Genomic DNA, 20,584 nt, shown 5'->3' with positions numbered 1-20,584 from the left:
AATCTTAAAATATAAAAAATGCTAGTAATATTTTTTTCTTCCTATATATAAATATATTTACAGGGGAGCATTAGAGTGCCACCATGGTTAGGATGACTCTCTACCGCTAATTTTATCCGTTGGATCTTATAAATGGACGTGTGAGATCAATTTGCTGAACTAGAGTTCGAATTGCTGTAGAATGTATGCGATATTGTTGTGTAAGGGTAATTTGGTCAATTCATTATTTTAAAATATGAACAGATTTGGTATATCCCGTGATTTAGGTGCGGTGTAAATGAGCGTGAGTCGCTCTCTCTTCCCATCACCATTAATCTTTCTTCCAAAAAAAAAAAAAAAAAAAAAAAAAAAAAAATTCAAATCGAAACCCTATAGGCGATTCACGATCTCGTCGATTTCTCTTCCCCAAACTGAAACCCTAGCAGACGATTCACTCGTTTCTTCGACTCTGAACTGGAAGCACCGTTTCCGACAGTTCGAAGCAAAGTCGACGGCGATATTGTGCAGTTTAACGGCGGTATGGTTTTGATTTTAGTTTCTGGAAATCGAATTCTAAAGATGATGTGATGTTTTGAAGTTTTTGATTTACAGTAGCGGTTGAGTTATGGGTAAATTGCGGTCATGTTTTTCTCGATTTTGATTGCGTTCATATTTGTCTCAATTTTGATTGTGTTAATCTCTCTCTAATGGTTATGTTGGGAGGCAATGAGACACGTTCATATTTGTCTCGATTTCGATTGTATTTATCAGATTTTGACTGTATTAGGCATTATAGATGATTCCCCAAGATTATCAACAACCGCCGATCTGTCTTGTACTCCCTCCGTCCCATTAAAGATGACCCACTTCCCTTTTTGGTTTGTCCCAATCAAGATGACCCATTACTTAAAATGAAAACCCCTTTATCTCTACTTTATCCCATCTCTCTTACTTTACTCTCTTCATTTAACACACAAAATAAAGTTGCATAAAATCCCGTGCCGTCCAAGAAAGGGGTCATCTTCCTTGGGACGGAGGGAGTATTTGTTAGCATATGCAATGGTTAGTCTACTGCTTGGTTACTATATGAAATATGCTTAACAATATGTTAATTCACATAAGGATGATGTATATCATTACCTAAAAAATTTTTGAATTGTCAAACACAGCATAAAAACTTTTAATGGCAAGAAAAAGGAAGGCAACGGCACAGGCTATTGATGAGGAGGAGGAATACCAAGTTCACTCTGAATATGATGAAACTGCAGGAGGTGGAAGAGAGCATGAGGAAAATTATTCTGCGGAGGACAACGGGTCAGCAATGGCAACTAATGGCCTAGGTAAAACATAGCTAATTGCTTGATAAAAATTCTTACATCAACTGAAATCTAATATTGATGTGTAATGTTAGAGATATTGCTTTTTAAGGGTTATTGTTGAACTAGACTCTGTATTGCTTTATAATGTATGGGATATTGCTTCCTAATGACAGCTTATGGCCCAGATGAAATTTGTATTGGTGTTGCTTTGTATAACATAAATTGCTTGCTAAAAATATTGACAACAACTGAAATCTAATATTGATGTATAATGTTAGGGATATTGCTTTGTAAGGGTAATTGTTGAACTAGAGTCCGTATTGTTGTATAATGTATGCGATATTGCTTCCTAATGGCAGCTAATGGCCCAGGTAAAAATATGTGTTGGCATTGCTTTGTAGAACATAGCTAATTGCTTGCTAAAAATATTGACAGCAACTGAGATCTAATATTGCTGTATAATGTATGGGATATTGCTTTGTAAAGGTAACTTGTTGAATTAGAGTCTGTATTGTTGTATAATGCATGAGATATTGCTTTGTAATGACAAAACAAAAGGAATATGCAATTATTTTTTTAGTTGCTCATTTATATTTTAAAAATTTTAGACGGATTTCTACATACAAGAATCTGAAGGCCTTCCTGCTGCTACGTGGCAAATACTGTTCAATGATGTATAGTAATGACAATCTGGCCATTGACTATGTCTTAAAAAATGCCATGAATCACTTTGAGGAAGGGAAAAAGAAGGGATCTATAGACGTTGAGAAGATGGTTGCGAACTACTGCATGCCTTGACAGATGATAGAAGTTTAAGTGTTTTTGGACATGAATTCTCGATTTAGTGTTGTTTTTTGCCTTGACTGATGGTTTTATTGGGTGACTATTCTTAGTTAAATACAAGATGGTTTTATTTTGGTGAAGACAATGTTGGCGACATAATTGAAATATTCTTTACTACATAGTAGTTTGATGCAGTGTAACTCTTTAATCTTGTATAAAATCTAAGCAAGACTTTGTGATGCAATATGTGATGTTTTACACCGCAGTTACGTCAATTTTCAGATGAAGCTTTGCACTGTGTTAAGGGCTAGGAATGAGAATGAAATCTCGATGCACAACAATATTCTTAGACTAAGAAATCAATCTCGCTGAACAGCAATATTCCTAGGCTAAAACCAATAAATCTGGTAACCAATGATATTGTATCATAAACAGTGAAAGTATAGTAATATAGAACCGCAAATACAAAGCGTTATCAAGGCAATATTCATAGACTAAGAAAACAATCTCACTGAACAACAATATTATTAGACTAAAACAACAATATTCCTGGACTAAAGCAGAACAATAATCTCGAAAGGTAAAACACAAATGCGATTAAATGAACTAGCTCTTCTATTTTATCCTTTTGTCTGCCACAATTCCTAGAGTCATAGTGACCCAGTTAACCACATTTTTTACACCGGCGCAATGGTTTGCTGCTCAATATCATGGCCTTCTCGTCTACGGACACCAAACGAATCTTAACATCACTTGCACAACCTTTGGTGATGGTGTCTGAAGATATATCAGAGTTTTTCGCCAAAAGACTCTTCCCAAGCTCTTCAATGCCAGCTGAAAATGAATCAATGATCCCAATATCACCATTAAATTTATTCTGGAAAAAAAATTTCAACAGCTTTATTCTTTGATTCAGATTCAATATAATGCAAGAATCGATTAATTAACCAGCTAAATGTGAAACTAAATACAACAATGCGGTAAAAAAACAAAATTAACATACATGCACAGAAACATATTAAATATAGCCCATCCTTAAGCTTAACTGATTGGCAGATACATATAAGTTATTGATAAAATGTCAATTAAATAATTTCATATGCAATATAAGGCAAATATCAATACATTGACCAGCGAAAATAAATCATAACACAGCAATGTGTTAATAATACAAAGAAAAAAAAGCATTAATAAACAAAATATAGCCAAGCCCAAAGCTGTATCTCATCAACTGTAAACATATAATTTCTTAACGGATCTGATAAATACTCATCCAAAAACGTAATTGCTCACCTTCTGGAAAAACATCCAAATCAAAATTGAGAATCGAATCACATGCCATGTTGTTTGCCATTCGAAATCAGACGACAATTATATAGTTGAAACGTCTTCGATCAATGCTGAAACTGAAAAAACGAAAATTATGGAACTAAAAAATGTGGAACTAAAAAATGTGGAACTAAAAATGCTGAAACTGGATACAAATTTGATGCAATTGAGATCAAAATTGTCTACAACTAAAGACGGAATCGATGAAACTATGGAATAACATTAACATTACCAGATTTGGATTGAAAAAGCGAGACCCAATTATCAACAGTTGAGATTCTCGTGACTAAGTTGGCGAAAATTAATGGTGGAATTCTCCAATATAAGCATCGGATTTGGATGAAAATGAGGTGAATATCATTGGAAAATTATTCATACTGGATTATTGATGAGAATCGTGTGATTAGAATCTCAATTTTGAGGAAATCTGGAACGAATTAATGGTGGAAATCTGGAATGAATTTTGTTGAAGAAAGAACAAGGAGAAAACGTGATTAGTGGGGTGAGTATAACCGATGCAATGTGATGCCAATATTACCCCTTACAGTATTTTTTTTAAAATTAAAAATGGCTGACATGTGGCAGCTTGAGCACCATCCGATTTTTAGATCTAAAAGTTCAAATTGATAGTATGGTGTCATTATAATAAGTGTTGTCATCTTAACATAATCCTATATTTACATACTTAAATAATTATAATTTACTAATATTTACTTTCATAGTAAGTTACTTAGTACATATAACTCTTTAAATGCACTAAAAAATAGAAAAATTAAATTATAATCATACTTTTGTTTGTGTGCATTTTACTTGCATACATATTTTTATGTATAAATATATAAGAAATAGAAAATTCTAATCATAAAATTTAAATAAAACTAACAAAGTGTTGTACTCCGTGATTATACTTATTTTTTAATTGTTGCCAAAAGATGATGAACATATATAAAATATTATTATTATATTATATTATATTATATGTAGTATATAAAATAATATATAAAATATTATATAAAATAATAGTATATATTATATAAAAAAATATTATTATTATTATATTATATGTAGTATATAAGTATGTAGTTTATACGTAGGAGGAAAAAAAATATTGATGATTTCAATATTAAAAATGATGCATTATTCTATAACAGTGATTTAATGCATATCTTCTATAAAAGTAGTTTAATGAATATCTACTAATGTTAACTCTATTAGTTGCATGTCTAGTTGGATGTGAGCTATTTATGTTTTCATTTATCAAAAGTTAATGCTTGAGTACACCATCTCGTAGTGACATTTTAGTGTGGAAGGTCCACTGAATATTTTCTTACTTGGATGTAAGTTGATTAGATGAAATTTTATTAAGTTATTATGGACTATATTTTTAATATTAACCTTTTCTAACTTTAGCGAGTGAATTTATCATTCCGTAAATTTTGAGTTGAATTGATATTTTTAGACAAGTTGTACTTAACTAGCTTCATATTTGAAGGATTTAATAGCTGAAAAATACAGTAATTATATATCAATTCATGTGTTAAAACACCACTTTAAAATTTAGTTAAAATGTGGAGTACATGAACTTTTGTACTCTATGAAGCAAATTTCTCACGATCAAGTATTTTGGAAAAATTTAAATCCTATGTGGCATGCCCAATGGTAATTTTAATTGACATAGAGATAACATGATAAAATTAATATTGAAACGATAAATCAACACAACGAAACTCTGTCATTTTATTGATGAATTAGGTAGATTTTGTATTATATTACTCTATTTTAATTTTGTGTGTACTTTCTTGATGAAACGATATCATAAAAAATTGAAAAAATGCTAAAATTCATGCTTTTAATTATCGGTTTTTAGGCAGTTTTCCAAACTAGTACTTGTAAACTATAACCTAAAATAAATAAATATATAACTCAGCCAACTAATTACCAATGCCATATAATTCTAACAAGGGACCACCATTATATTGATAAATCAACCATTTCTCACCCAACAACACTATTTTATAGTGCATTAAATTCCCCCTCCATAAGAATTACTACAATTAAATGAAACCTCAATAAATAGGCTTCAAAACAAACAACTTGCAAGCATGAGAATCTATATTTGCTGTCAAATTTCCTGTAAATGTTGAAGTCAGAGTCTTGTGCTGCAAAAACAAAGATACACATGTCAGAAATTCATTCGCAAACGAATTTATCGAAACTAACCGGGAACGTATTAAGGGCGAACCGGGTGAAGCCATAAGATAACAATAAGAACATATAGGAATGGTGTTGGAGTGTAGAGATATATACCTCCCAAAGGTCTCTGGCTTTGACAGAAGTAGCCGGGGAGATGCCTATGTCGTCCCAATGGGCTGTGATCGGAGTAGCCACCGAGCCTCGGTTAAGCAGCAACACGGCTATCCTGTAGTGCGAAAGCGGCCCGGACCACACCTGCTCGAACACCAAATAATCGAATTATGTCTACTCAGATCTGCATCTCATCACTATATTGTATTTGTAGTTGTATATATTACGTACCTCCCAATCACCTTCCATCCTAACCTTCTTGGCCTGAACACCTAGCTTGTCTGTCCATAATCACATCACAAAATGTCACAACAAGAATATAAAAGGACGAATGGTCGCTAATAACACCAACTTTGGCCGAATTCTTGATTTTCTCATCAACTTTAAACTTAGGCATAAAAATCATGCATTGGTGTGTAGTTTCGGATTTCCTACAATAGACGATGTCAGATAATCTCATATGACGTCCTTTTTTTTCCCTTTTTTTTTTTGTTATTTATATCCATGTGGTTTCACTTATGTTACACAAGGAGTAACTAGGGCACGTAGGAGTCACGTTCGCTGTGGAAATCCCAAAAATTCGAAAAACTACGATAAAACTCATGATTTTCACAATCAAAATTTAAGTTCGTGGGAAAATTCAAAATTCAGCCAAAATTTGCAATATTAACAACTAAATTTGCCCAAAAGAAAAAGAAGATAAATGGAAGAATTTGTTACCTTGATTGAGTGTAATGACCTCCTTATTGGCTATAATCTCCATGGTATCTTTGCTTATATTTCTCACATCACAACCTATTAGCAATGGTGCCTAAAACCAATGCACACATACCAACAATAATTACATATACAACAAATCTCAAATCTCAAATCTCAATCCAACTTAGAGTTACAAGATGTTTTATACCTTAGAAATAGCCCAAATACTAAAGTGCACAATGTACTCATTCTTGGTCATTCCTCCATTCCCAACCTCAAGCATGTCCGGATCTGTTCAAACTCAAACTCAAACTCGAACATTTGTGCGAAAAAAAAACAAGTGGGAAAAAACACAAGTTGTTAGTAACTTACCATTCCATCCACCCGGCCTAGCATACTCTGCATAAACCTCATTCTGATCAGCCCTTGACACCATGCTGTCCCAATTATCCGAAATGTCGTTAGTCGTTCGCCAGCTGTTCCCCACCGTGTAGCCCCACAGCGCCGGGTGCATATCCCCCCACTCGCATAGCGACAAGAAGATGGGCCTTCCCGTGTTCATCAGAGCCCGGGTCATCACCGGATACCTACACAACACAATTAATCCATAATGTTTAATGTTACGTACATGTATCAATTCTTTCTTATATTTTATTCTCTTTCGTCACCTCAGAGTTGGCTTAATGCCACCATTGTTACAGTTGTCATACTTGAGATAATCAATGCCCTGCGAAAAAAAAATTAGAAACAATATAACGCAGTGTTTTTCAACTCCAATTAGTATGAAACTTTTTTTAAAGTGACCCAAAAATAGACAATATCATACTAACAAAAAAAATAGCCATAGCTATAAAAATATACCCATGAGGCAAAGGTTTTTGCGTCTATCTCTTCGTGTCCGAGTGAACCGGGCATCTTCTTGCTGCAAGTCAAGTGTCTGCAAACCAAGAAAAGGATAAGCCTTGTGTTTTGATTCATTTGAAAGAAATTGTTGGTGTTGTTGTTACCCTGCATCTGAGTAGATTCCTAGCTTAAGACCTTTGCTATGGACATAATCAGATAAGGCCTTAATTCCAGAAGGAAATGTTGAATTTTTAGGCACCATGCTTCCCTGAAATTTCCAACATCATCAAGCACATGTAAAAATCAACAGGAGAAGCTTCAAGGGCTGTTCAAAATATTTTTAAAAATCGAATATCCAACCAGAATCAAATTGAAATTTAAAATTTAGTTCGATTTTATTCGTTATAGTTTCCGTTCAGTTAATTTTTAACAAAAATTAAGTTTTTTAGTTTGATTCGATTCAGAAATTTAAAAAGGAAATAAAAAAAGAATTTGGTATATATATATATATGGGGTGCGTTAAAATGACAACACTCTTAAAATGACACTGTGACACCACGCTAGACTGCAATATTATATATGCTAGACTGCAATAGTATAAACGCTAGACAGCAATCTACAACAATCTATATATTGTAGTCTAGCGTATTGGATATTGCAGGCCGCGTCACCTTGCAGTCTAGAGTATTTGATATTGCAGTCTAGAGTATTGGATGTTGCAGTCCGCGTACATTTACCTTTGCGAATTTTTTATGATTGCCACATGGCAGCTGATTATTCGCCCACGTGTACAAATGATTGACTAAGAATGGTGGTATGGTGTTATTTTAAAATGGGTTGTCATTTTAACACATCCCTCTATATATATATATATATATATATATATATATATATTTATATAAAAAACAAAGCCTAGTAAAAATAGATCTGGATAAATTTTAATTTTGAACAGTAAAAATTAAGTATAAATTTTGAATAGTGAGAATAGATCTAGCATTATATTAACTTTATTCTTGAGAATAGTCATGATACAATATTAATTAATATTAGATGATTCTTCTAGTATATTTTTGGATTCCCATTTAAATTGGTTTTTGGTTTAAATTGGTTTTCATAGCTCAAAAAATTGTTTTTCCATCTATTGATTAATCGAAAACTGAATGCTCACCCATAACAATTTCTCCAAAGAACGTAAAAAGAACATACCTTGCTGTCGCGTTCGAGTTCAGCCCAGCAATCATCTGTGAGTCACATAATCTTGCATTGTCACAAAAATGACTAGAAAAAATTGGGGAAAAATAATAGCAGCATTATTATTTTTTACCTATGTTGACATAATTGTATCCCAATTTAGCAAGGCCAGTTGAGACAAGGGCATCAGCTGACACACAAAAAACCATAGATTTTTCTTAGTCATCAAAGAAGATAAAATAATGAGAATGAAAAAAACCATCATTACCAGTTTCTTTGATGATCTTCTCATCAATCATACAGTTGAAATGATTCCAACTATTCCATCTAAATATGAACAAAAATAGATGTTTTTACATGTTAGAAAATGGAGGGCATAATAAGTAGATTGAAGATAAGTTTTTTACCCCATTGGAGGGGTGGAACCAATGCCATTTCCAAGAAGATTCCGGCGGCTTAAGGCGCCAGAATCCGATGAAGAAGATGCTGTTATTACAGCACACATGATTAGGAAGGAGCAAGTCCTAACAACAAGTGATGAAGAGCCCATTGTTGATGTTTGATGAAATGGAAGCATGAGGAGTGACACAATTTATAGAGTGGAAGATGGTGTTTGGGATGAGAAAATTTTAAAGTAAATATAGTTAGGATTTTGGATGCCTTTGTTTTTCACTTTTTTTTTTCAAATTTGAGGGCCTTCTCTGCTTTAGTATTTCTCTTGCGACAAAACTTAGAATCAATAATTGAGATGAGGGTCTAATTTTTTTTTTAATCCCTCGGTCCGGTAACATGTGTCTTTTTTTCACTTTTTATTATATTTAGTGAGTGAATTTCGCGTTCCACTAACTCATTTCACTAATGTTTTATTGTAAAACTAATGTATAGAAGCTTGATCCACATTCTATCAGGGACGAACACATAAATTTATTTTAGTAAAAAATATAATATTTTAAACTTTGAGTTGACTTATTTTAGACACTACTTTTACTATGATTTTTTTTGTAATAAGTGCTTTTGTTTTTAGTAAGGACTATAAACTTCAAAATTTTGAGTTCAAAAATTTTATAGGCAATTTTTTCATATAATTTCTTATAGTAAGTGTTTCTGCAAGCGATTTGCACAAAAAACCAATAATGCGATATGTTATAGTTTTATGAATTTTTTATATATATATTAAAAAGATTCTAAGTTAAAAATGGCGAGCAAGTATGTCCACATACAAAAATGATATACATAGAAAATTAAGAAATTTTCAATTTTGGAGGGGCTTAAGCCCCTTGTTAACACCATGTGGGTTCACATATGCCTTCATTCCTTCACTTCTGTTAAAAACTGAGACACGTATTGCTAAGGATATATTTTGTTTTTTTTTAATGTACTTATTGTTTCTGTTTGGTATTTCTGGTAAAAGTGGTTAGAGTTGTCTCCACACTTCACATGGATTTTACTTGAGGAATTCTGGTAAAGATATTTTGCACAAAACCTGCAGTATTAATAGACACCTAGCTTGCAAATTGTAATAAGTCATTATACCCTATCTATTTTTTTCATAAATAAAATTTACATTTTAGAAAGTGCATAATTCCCCTATCTAATAATTTGCCTAGATTGAATGAGACGTCTCACCCGTTTGAGCTTGTGACATTAGCAATTAATGTAGATTTAAACATATTGAATAATAAGAAATCTATTTGTCAGATCATATTCATGTACTTACCTGAAATTAATGATTTTTTTTTATATTCGTCTTCTCACACACACACCGTGAAATATTTACATTGAATTTTCTTAATATTACTTGTATTGTTTTATTGTCCACACAAATTAATTCAACCACTTATTACTTCCCAAAAGATAAATAAATTCAACCATTGTATATTAATAGAAGGAATAAGAAACACCAACTAAGTGATATCCCATCAAAAAATTGTATACAATTTTATTTTTATTATTGCTTTTATAAACTTTTATCATAACCAACAATATTAAGATATTTCCTAAGTGCATGTTTTGGAGTACATTAGAAATGATTGGAGTGTGCCATTTTTCACATATATTCTTATAAATAATAAGGATAATAATATTAAACGCCTCTTTTCCAACTTGCCAATATATTTCCACAAAATACCCAATTTGGAAACAAATATCATGCACATGATACAACAGATAAAATATTGCTAATCACTCTTATCTGTATTTAATTTCCTAAATCTTATCATATCTAATGAAATCCTACATTCGATACAATATATACATATCTAACATAATTTTGTTATATCAAAACATATTAAATTTAAATTAAAGAAAATAAATAAAAAACTTATAAGCAATCTTGTTGTCAGATCTTATTCGTGTAAGTATTTACTTAAATAAATAATTATATATTGTGTAATGATAAAATGCAAACTCATATATTGTACAAACTTCAAACTATGATCTGGACCGTTAAAAAATATCAACAGATGACAAAATAGTAGCAACAGAAAATGTCAACACAGTGTCAACACAACATCAACCGTTGACATTATGTTGACATTTTCTGTTGCTACTATTTTGTCATCTGTTGACATTTATAAACGGTCCAGATTATAATTTGGAGTTTGTACAATATTTAAAGTTTGCATTTGAGGTGTCGAGTTCGAGCTCTCTTGACATCAGTTGTAATTTCCTCATTTCTTAGAAGTTTATTTGTAATTTCCTCATTCATATAGGAGTTAATTTTAAAAAAATAAATAAATAAAATTTGTATTTGATTACATCCCTATATTAATTTTTGTTATTGCTTTATGATTTCCAAGCTGTCTAATTAATATCACACACACTTTGAACTATTTACATCGAATTTTCTTAATATGAAGAGATAATCTGTGAGAGGAAAGTATTGATTTGGCTAGTTATCATACTTTGATATTACAAGACAATTGTATCCACACAAATTAATTGAGCCACTTATTACCTCCCAAAAGATGAAATACATTCAACCATTGAGGATTAATAGAAGGAACAAGAAACATGTCCCATCAAATCATAAATATTCCATTGTTTTGTATGTGTGTGAAAAAAGAAAAATAATTATGAGGTGAATGAATGTGGATCTGGTTGATATTTCATATAAATGCTAAGGATAATAATAATTTATTAATATTTTCCACCAAACACCCAATTTAGATAAAGACAACTGTTATGCATACGAAAATATAGATAAATTTTTGCTAATAATTCTTATCAGCATATATTTTCCTTCATCTTATCATATGATTCATATCTGATGAAATCCTACCTTGAATAGTGCAATTTATACATACATGTATATCTAACTTATTTTTAAAATTTTTGTAAAGACTTCCCATACTTTGACTTTTATTTTTCGAATATTTCATTAGTGTCATAAGTGACAGTGGGAAAATATTATGGGCCAAAAGCAATAGAAAAAAGTTGTCTAGATTTTATTGGGTAGCAATACCACTATTCCAATTTCCAACTCATTTTTCCACCAAGCCTTCTCTCCATCTTGCGTTAGTGACGTGTTTGGTGAACACATTTGTTTGTTTTGGTAGGTATTGAGAGATCCTTCCCTTTTCAACCTCTTTTTGCTTTTTCCAATTTATTTTTCCTCTTTCAGTTTCACCATTTACTTTTTTCTATTTTTAGAGTTTAAAGTGTTCGGCATTTTGGCCATAATTTGGACCTCGGTCGAAAAGGAATAATAGACGATAAAACACAATTTAATTGATAAAGAGTTTCTTCCCCTTCCAATCGATCGAAAATTCAAATCAAAGTGACATAAATAAAGAGTCGCCATCGAATCATTTTGAGAAAAGTGAACAAAATAGAACAGCAAAAAAAGAGAGAAAAAATCGTCTATTTATCCCACTATAAAAATGTGTTTCATATACTTTATTCGATTGTCTTGCTAAGAAACATTATTTTTATATATAAAATGTGGAATATTGGTCTCTTAACTATTAATTTTGACTTAATTCTAGTATTTTCACGAACTATAATGTTGATTAAAATATCACAAACTTGTATGTTGTTTTCCACAACGGGTTAATTACCATAGCTGACCAACGCACTTTTTTCTTTCTACTATACATAAATAATTCAACGTTACTTCTACTTGGCTTTTATCCTATTTGTCATGAATTTAAAAGGTGGTCATAAATATCATTAACATTTCACGATTGTCTATGTAGAATAAATTTTTACCAAAAATATATTATTTGGACAGGAATGATCAATAACACACAAAAAATATAAAAATTTGTAATTCTTTAAATTAATTTTAAGTCAACTTTTAGTCAATCATTATATACACAATTTTTTAAGTCGACTTTTAGTAAATTCAATCATTATATACACAATTTTTTATTCTCTGTATCCAATTTATGTAAACGACTTATAATAGGATGAGAGGAGTATTAATAATTCACCATGAGTCTATGACGTATAGGAGTATTAAGCAGCATCATTGGCATAAACGCTACACCAAATTAAACATTTCATAAGACAAAGACAACAAAGTATAAAAAGGTCAACGGAATGTGAGTAGGAAAAATTCACTATGACAAGTATCATTGGCTTAAAAGCTACACTAAATTCAAAAATACCAATAAGACAATGACAATAAAGTATAAAAAGGTCAACGGAATGTAATTTTAAGAAATGTAATTATATATATTATAATATAATTGCTAATAGAATATGAGTTTTTATTTTTATATTATATAATAATAAACTTCAAATTTAGTGTCTAAAAAATAGGGTTCTTTCTTTTACATTCCTGAAAAATAAATAATCAGAATAATTATTTTACTTATATCATAAATTGATTGTATAAAAAATAGGGTTCGTACTTTAATTGAAATATTGCTTAGATATTAAATATGTCTAAAAAAATATATCGAATTTATATTAAAATATTATTTAAATTTATAAAGAATATAAAACTTAAAAATAATTTTCAAAATTATAAAATAAATCAAATTTATTTCTTTATAATTAAAACTAAATCGTACTACAATTTTCAACCTAAAATAAATTAGAGATAAAAAAGATATGTCCTTAATAGGTTTAGCCGTTTAGGGGCAAATAATAAAAAAGACATGATCTTTTTTACTTTCTTGAGACCAAATAAGATACAAACTTCATTTTTCCGACACTAAATTTAAATTTCACAATATATTACTACTGATAAACATTAATTTTGCAGTGGAGTTAATTGAGTTAGTGAATATTAAACCCTACGTACGAAATAAAAATAAATAAAATGAGACATGAAATGAAAGGGTGAAGGAGTACTAATAAAGTACTATGATGCATCATCAACAACGTAAAAACTATAGTACACTAAATTCAATATTCCATAAGACAATCATCAACAACATAAAAACTACACTAAATTCCACATTCCACAAGACAGATGAAAACAAGAAAATAAAAAAACTGAATTACATAGGGAGGAGTTCAATATTAATATTACAAAACTAGTTCCATATGTCTGCCTGCATTATTATATAGTAATCATTTAAAATAAAAATGGCAGCCCACATATATAAGTCTTCTTCAATTGAGAAACATCAGTCACAATCACATAATACCCTCATTACTTGACCAAGCAAATCTTGATCACCGACGCCGCCCCGATACGGTGGAGGGCGACGACGGCGTCGCCGGGCTGGCAGAGCCCTCTCGCGGTCGCAAACTTCAGCGCCCCTTGAAGAATGACCTCGGTCGACTCGGTATCCGTGGCTTTCGCGGACCCTTCCGCAAGAACCGGGATCAGCCCTCGGTACACCAGGCTCTGCCTCGCCGGTGACTCGTCGCTCACCGACCAATCGAATGAGTCCGTCGTCAGAAGCGGGACGACCACCGACAGGATCGGGACCGCCGGCCGGTACTTCGCCACCAGCTTCGCCGTCGACCCGCCGCGCGTCATCACTACGATCAGCTTCGCCCTCGCCTTGTTCGCCGTGCGCACGGCCGACGACGCGAGCGACTCCAGCGGGCTCATCGGCAGCGGGGTCGACTTGATCATCGCCTTGAAGATCGCCCCGTAGTCGAGGGAGGACTCGGCTTCGACGCAGATCCGGGACATGATCTTCACGGCAAGCTCAGGGTAGGCCCCCGCGGCGCTCTCCCCGCTGAGCATCACGCAGTCGGTGCCGTCCAGGACGGCGTTGGCCACGTCGGTCGCCTCGGCACGGGTCGGCCTCGGAGACTTGATCATGGACTCGAGCATCTGTGTGGCGGTCACGACGGGTTTGCCCGCGAGGTTGCACTTGTAGATCATCATCTTCTGCGCGAGGAATATCTTCTCAACCGGGATTTCCATTCCGAGATCGCCACGAGCAACCATGAACGAGTCAGTCTCGCGGAGGATTTCATCGAAATTGATAACCCCCTCTTGGTTCTCAACCTTGAACACAAAATTCAAGAATCAGTCAAGAACACAAAATTCAAGAATCAGTCAAGAACACGAAAACATATTGACAAAATCGAAGTCGAACGAACCTTTGACATCAACTGAATACGCTTGGAATGAGGGCCGAGGACCTTCCTGACATTGACGAGATCAGATCCCTTGCGCACGAACGAGAGAGCAATCATATCGATGTTATTAGGAACGCCCCATTCGAGGATGTCTTCCTTGTCCTTATCCGTGAGCGTGGGAAGATCCACAACCACACCAGGCAAGTTGACGTTTTTCCTCTCACCGAGCATAGCCGTGTTCTCGCACCGACATCTCACAGTTCCAGCAGCAGGGTCACATGACAACACGTAAAATGTGATGGTACCGTCCGCACACAGAATAGTGTTTCCGGGTTTCAAGTCGACGGGAAGTTTTTTGTAACTCATGGAGATCATCTCCTCGTCTCCTTTTATGGTGTAATCAGTTGTTATAGTGATCTCCTGGCCTTCCTTGAGTTGAATTGGCTTTGCATCCTTGAGGAAACCAGTTCGAATCTCGGGGCCCTGATGAATGATTCAAGAAATCACATGACCTATCGATTCCAACTATTGTAAAATCGACACAAACTAACGGAAATAAAAGCACTGAACTAGATCAAGAAAATGCAATCGAAGCCATTACGATTATATCTTCCATGTAGATAGATTGATTGGGATAAAGATCATTCTTGCTTTATACATCCAACCAACAAAGAATAGTTAAAGAAATCCCATGACCGATCAATCCCAACTATCGTAAAAACTACACAAACTTGCGAAAAAAGCACTAAACTAGATCAAGAAACCAGACAAATACAGCAAGTGAAGCTCAACAAATGATATCCTTCAAATAAGAGACGAATAAAGAGCAACCAATCAACCAACCTTGGTGTCGAGCATGACAGCAGCGAGGATCTGAGTGTTGTGCATAGCAATTTTGAGGTTGTCGAGCGTTTCCTGGTGGTATTCATGGGTGCCATGTGAAAAGTTGAATCGAGCAACGTTCATCCCAGCTCGAAGCAGCTTCTCCAGCATCGGCACCGTTCTAGAAGCCGGCCCCAGGGTGCACACGATCTTCGTCTTTGGAACCCTGATATCATCACTTGGCTGCCCCTTCAAGATCCCCTCAAAGTCTACATTCGCCATTGCTTCAAAACTTATCTGCAGATTAAACTTAGACTTAAGCAACAACTCAGATTCAAGTGGGAATATCCAACTGTATGAATCACACTATGGAATCAATCGAATCTAATCGATTATGCCCTAATGATTCTTTTTCCCCTTTTAGACAACATTCGGATAAACATAAACCTTAAACCACACAATACAAAGCATGAATTAAACTTCCACTCAAGCAAGAACTCAGATTCTAATGGTAATATCAAAACTGCATGAATCACACTAGAAACATGGAATCAATCGAATCGAATCAAATGTCCTTATGGTTCTTTTTCCTCCTTTTAGACAAATTATTCAGATAAACATGAGCCTAAAACCACACAAATACAGCAAGTGAAGCTCAACAACTAAAGAAATCTTTTCTTTAGCTGCAAATTAAACTTACACTTGAGCAAGAATTCAGATTCAAATGGGAATATCAAACTGCATGAATCACACTGTAAACATAGAACCAATCATATTAAATCAAATCGAATATGCCCTTTTGATTCTTTTCCCATTATCCAGTTAAGTCTAAACCCACAAATACAGCAAGTGAAGCTCAACAACTAAAAGAGTCTTTCCTTTACCTACAAATTAAAAGCAAGAACTCAGATCAAATGGGAATATCAAACTGCATGAATCACACACACTATAAACATGGAACAAAATCGAATTATTCAAATCAAATATGCCCTTGTGATTCTATTTTCCTCCTTTTAGACAACATTATTCACATAAACATAAGCCTAAAACCACATAAATACAACAATGAAGCTCAACAAGTAAAAAAAATCTCATCTTTACCTGCAAATCAAACTCACACTAAAGCAAGAACTCAGATTCAAATGGGAATATGAAACTGCAAGAGTCACACTACGAAAATGGAATCAAATCGAATATGCCCTTATGATTCTCTTTCCCCTTGTAGACAACATTATTCAGATAAACATAAACACAAAAACAGAAGTGAAGCTCAACAACCAATAAAAATCGTTTCTTTACCAAGATTTCAAGAACCAACCCACAAATAAATTCAGGGAAGCACCGAGTGTAAATGGACTAAGGCACAAATCTTGTTTGAATTTGAAGTTGAAAAAGAGACTAACCTGTTGAATGAGAAAATTCTAAAAGGCTACAGATCTGTGTGAATTTCCTTGTCCAAAATAAGTTGATTAGTGTCGCAAACGCCACGTGCTATAAACCGGAAACCGGAGCTCCCAGCCGCAGATTTTTTTTTGTTTTTCACTTGTTTCAAATGGTTACTTTTTTCAAAAGAAATCGCACCTTAATTATTGCCTCACTATTTTAGGTAGATATTGTAATTCTAGCTTTCTTTCAGTGCAAAGTGTGCAGTTATACGATAGCCTATCTCGGATTTTTGGTTGTGAATCGGTGCAAATCACTAGAAATTGGATCGAATTTAAAATTGGTCGATGGTTGAATTTTTTTTGTTACATTTTCTTAAAAATGGTAGCAACGAAATCATATTTTTTCATATGTTTTTTTTAATTTATAGATGTTGGAATCTATGTCCGGTCAATGAACTTTGACCAATTATAATTTCAACGAGATATTTAATTTTGTGAAATTAAATAATGTAGTGTCGATCTACGTTCGGAGTAGATGACCGTGGTATATTTATTTTCTCAAATCCGATTCCCGGTGAGTGAGAAATAATTGATTAAAATTGTGCAAAATTGCAAACTTAATGAGCTATGAGAGAAGCTTAGAGAATAATTAAGAGAGTTAATTATCCCACATTGGAAGTTACAACCTTATTAAACTAGTATTTAATAAGAAGGATTATTACATGTAATAATTATAGTGGACTAGTCGACTGAATCCAACACCGCCGCTGCCACCAATCCGGCCACCACCGACGCCATCATCTCCTCCACCATGGCGAACACCGGACCAATCCCCACAATGGTCCCTACCCCTGGGTTCACCTCTTCGTCTACATTGTCATGGGGGTTTACGAACCCCTTTGGGCCCACTGTTGGATCATCCTCCAGTGGGTCGGTTGGTTCCACTTTTAGTGGTTCCTTCGGATCCTTCAATGGATCGAGTGTTGGGGCCTTCGGGTCCAACACGGGTACCGGTTCCTTCGGATCTGGTACGACCATGGCGGGCTCTACGCCCAACATGAATGGTGGGGGCTCTATGCCCAACCATGTTGTTGGCTCCTTCGGGGGCAACGGAATTGGTTCCTTCCAAGGACCAAGTGCGGCACCTTTGGCACCGAGAATGATTCCACCCGCCAAAAAACCACCTAAATTTGGAGGAGCTGACTTCAAGAGGTGGTATCAAAAGATGTTGTTCTACTTGACAACATTGGGCATCGCCAACTTCCTCACGGAGAACGAGCCGCCCGCGCCAAGTGATCAAGAGACAAGTGTTGAGGTCATGGCGGACTATGAAGCATGGCGCAAAGGAGATTATCTTTGTAAAAATTTTATTCTAAGTGCATTAGATGATAGTTTGTACATTGTATACTTCCTTGTAACCACATCAAAAGAGATGTAGGAAAGCCTAGAGAAAAAATATAGTATCGACAATGCCGCCGATACGGAACATGTTGTAGTATCCAAATTCATGGACTACAAAATGGTCGACTCTAGACCGGTCATGGAACAAGTTCAAGAGTTCCAAATGATCATCCACGGACTCGCGGCTGAAGGGATGAATTTGCCCGACAACTTTGTTCGGTGCATACTTATTGAGAAACTCCCTCCTAGTTGGAAGGACTTCAAGCACTACCTCAAGCACAAGCGAAAGAAGATGAGTCTTGAAGACTTGATCGTGAAGCTGCGCATTGAAGCGGATGTGCGCAAGATCGATCAAAAGGCTAAGGGCTTTAGCCCACTTGATGCCAAAGCCAACTTGTTGGAGCGGGGCGGACCCTCCAACAAACGCCCCCGCCCAAATCAGAAAGACAAAGGGAAGGGCAAGCAGCCTGCAAAGAAATTTGAAGGCGAGTGCTACAAGTGTGGCAAAATTGGCCACTTTGCCAAAGACTGCCGCAGCAAGAAGAAGAAGCCGGCAGCCCACGTCGTTGAGAAAGAGTTCAAGGACTGGAATGAAGATGACCTCGTTGCCGTGGTCACTGAAGAAGTCAACATTGTTGACAACAAGGGCGGCTGGTACATCGACACCGGCGCTACTGCTCATGTTTGCTCCGATAGGAGCAAGTTTGCCTCCTACACTGCTGTTGAAGGGAGGAAGATCAACATGGGAAATCAAGCATCATCCGAGGTCCTCGGCATTGGCAACGTGATTCTCATGATGACCTCTGGCGTCACTATCACTTTGAAGGATGTGCTGCATGTCCCGGACATCCGCAAGAACCTAGTGTCAGGATCAATACTAGTTAATAAGGGGTTTAAACTTGTATTCGAGTCTGATAGGTTTGTTTTGTACAAGTTTGGGAAGTCCCTCGGAAAAGGTTATGTAACCGACGGACTTTTCAAGCTTAGTGTGGCTACACGCCTTGTTCCAAAGCCTTTGGCTAACAACAATAATAAAGCATCTACTTCCTCTTATTTGACCGAGTCTTCAAATTTGTGGCATTGTAGATTGGGACATGTAAATTCAAAAGCCGTTAAAAGATTGGTGAACTTAGATTTACTAAAGGCAATTGAAGTGGATAGCCAAGACAAATGTGAAATATGTCTTGAGGCTAAAATGACTAAGTTACCGTTTCACTCAGTTGAACGAAAAACAAAACCCCTTGAATTAATTCACACGGATGTATGTGATTTAAAGATGGTGCAAACTAGAGGTGGTAAAAAGTACTTTATCACTTTTATAGATGATTGCACAAGATATTGCTACATTTATCTTTTAAGAAGTAAAGATGAAGCAATTGAAGCGTTCAAAAATTATAAGAACGAAGTTGAGAATCAACTTGGTTGTAAAATCAAAGCGATTCGAAGTGATAGAGGAGGCGAGTATGTAGCCCCGTTTGAGGAGTTATGCAACGCAAGTGGTATAATTCATCAAACAACTGCTCCATACTCACCACAATCTAATGGTGTAGCAGAACGCAAAAATCGAACTCTAAAAGAGATGATGAATGCGTTGCTACTAAGTTCAGGATTACCCCAGAACATGTGGGGGGAGGCTATTTTGACAGCCAACTATATCCTAAACAAAATTCCACTCAAAGGAAAAGACATCACTCCTTATGAATTGTGGAAAGGTAGGAAACCATCCTACAAATACCTCAAAGTGTGGGGGTGTTTGGCCAAGGTGATGGTTCCCCCGCCCAAAGAAGTTACAATTGGCCCTAAAACAGTCGATTGTATCTTCATTGGATATGCACTTAACAGTAGTGCATATAGATTTGTTGTTCACAAGTCTGAAATATCGACTATTACAGTAGGAACAACAATCGAGTCAAGGAATGCCGTATTTCTCGAAAATACATTTCCTTGCAAGGACAAAGAAGAAGTCCCAATCAATTCCGAGACAAGAATTGAAGATGAGGCCACTAGTTCTAAAACAGTGGATGAAGCCACTAGTTC

At 34.9% G+C, this 20,584-nt stretch overlaps 2 protein-coding genes and 2 long non-coding RNA genes across 6 annotated transcripts; 1 reads left to right on the top strand and 3 right to left on the bottom strand.

Annotated features, from left to right (window-relative positions):
• The first annotated feature begins 312 nt into the window (after positions 1 to 312).
• Positions 313 to 2,217, top strand: LOC125216809. The gene is made up of 3 exons (XR_007175459.1): positions 313 to 517; positions 1,149 to 1,319; positions 1,907 to 2,217. It is a non-coding gene; the product is annotated as an uncharacterized LOC125216809 (long non-coding RNA).
• A 269-nt stretch (positions 2,218 to 2,486) lies between these two features.
• On the bottom strand, positions 2,487 to 3,922 carry LOC125215913. Its single transcript, XR_007175321.1, has 3 exons — positions 3,643 to 3,922; positions 3,375 to 3,487; positions 2,487 to 2,915 (listed from the first exon to the last, which is right to left on the bottom strand). It is a non-coding gene; the product is annotated as an uncharacterized LOC125215913 (long non-coding RNA).
• A 1,437-nt stretch (positions 3,923 to 5,359) lies between these two features.
• Positions 5,360 to 9,122, bottom strand: LOC125215427 (alpha-galactosidase 1-like). The gene is made up of 13 exons (XM_048116841.1): positions 8,855 to 9,122; positions 8,716 to 8,774; positions 8,581 to 8,637; positions 8,463 to 8,497; positions 7,421 to 7,524; positions 7,275 to 7,350; positions 7,082 to 7,140; positions 6,786 to 7,000; positions 6,622 to 6,704; positions 6,435 to 6,525; positions 5,946 to 5,995; positions 5,718 to 5,858; positions 5,360 to 5,569 (listed from the first exon to the last, which is right to left on the bottom strand). The coding sequence occupies exons 1-13, from the start codon at positions 9,022 to 9,024 to the stop codon at positions 5,477 to 5,479; spliced, it is 1,233 nt and encodes a 410-aa protein (XP_047972798.1). The 5' UTR covers positions 9,025 to 9,122; the 3' UTR covers positions 5,360 to 5,476.
• A 4,615-nt stretch (positions 9,123 to 13,737) lies between these two features.
• On the bottom strand, positions 13,738 to 17,309 carry LOC125214039 (pyruvate kinase, cytosolic isozyme). 3 transcript variants are annotated; one of them, XM_048114890.1, is made up of 4 exons: positions 17,165 to 17,309; positions 15,783 to 16,058; positions 14,961 to 15,422; positions 13,738 to 14,865 (listed from the first exon to the last, which is right to left on the bottom strand). In XM_048114890.1, the coding sequence occupies exons 2-4, from the start codon at positions 16,041 to 16,043 to the stop codon at positions 14,053 to 14,055; spliced, it is 1,536 nt and encodes a 511-aa protein (XP_047970847.1). In that variant the 5' UTR covers positions 16,044 to 16,058; positions 17,165 to 17,309; the 3' UTR covers positions 13,738 to 14,052. The 3 variants fall into 3 exon arrangements, with proteins under 3 accessions (XP_047970847.1, XP_047970846.1, XP_047970848.1); XM_048114889.1 differs by having other exon boundaries at positions 17,061 to 17,204; XM_048114891.1 differs by lacking the exon at positions 17,165 to 17,309 and adding an exon at positions 16,863 to 17,015.
• Positions 17,310 to 20,584: the final 3,275 nt, after the last annotated feature.

This window comes from Salvia hispanica, chromosome 3 (genome assembly GCF_023119035.1).
Source record: "Salvia hispanica cultivar TCC Black 2014 chromosome 3, UniMelb_Shisp_WGS_1.0, whole genome shotgun sequence".
NCBI classification, from domain to species: domain Eukaryota; kingdom Viridiplantae; phylum Streptophyta; class Magnoliopsida; order Lamiales; family Lamiaceae; genus Salvia; species Salvia hispanica.
This window is presented reverse-complemented; position numbering and strand designations above follow the sequence as displayed.

Bases quoted from the DNA above. Each gene is read 5' to 3' on its own strand.
- LOC125215427 (XM_048116841.1), bottom strand. From the start codon at position 9,024: ATGCTTCCATTTCATCAAACATCAACAATGGGCTCTTCATCACTTGTT. The intron at 7,351-7,420 runs GTAACAACAACA...CTTGGTTTGCAG, and splicing joins GGAATCTACTCAGATGCAGG to ACACTTGACTTGCAGCAAGA. The intron at 6,705-6,785 runs GTAAGTTACTAA...GAGTTTGAACAG, and splicing joins TAGGCCGGGTGGATGGAATG to ATCCGGACATGCTTGAGGTT.
- LOC125214039 (XM_048114890.1), bottom strand. From the start codon at position 16,043: ATGGCGAATGTAGACTTTGAGGGGATCTTGAAGGGGCAGCCAAGTGAT. The intron at 15,423-15,782 runs GTTGGTTGATTG...ATCATTCATCAG, and splicing joins CTGTCATGCTCGACACCAAG to GGCCCCGAGATTCGAACTGG. The intron at 14,866-14,960 runs GTTCGTTCGACT...TTTGTGTTCAAG, and splicing joins GTATTCAGTTGATGTCAAAG to GTTGAGAACCAAGAGGGGGT.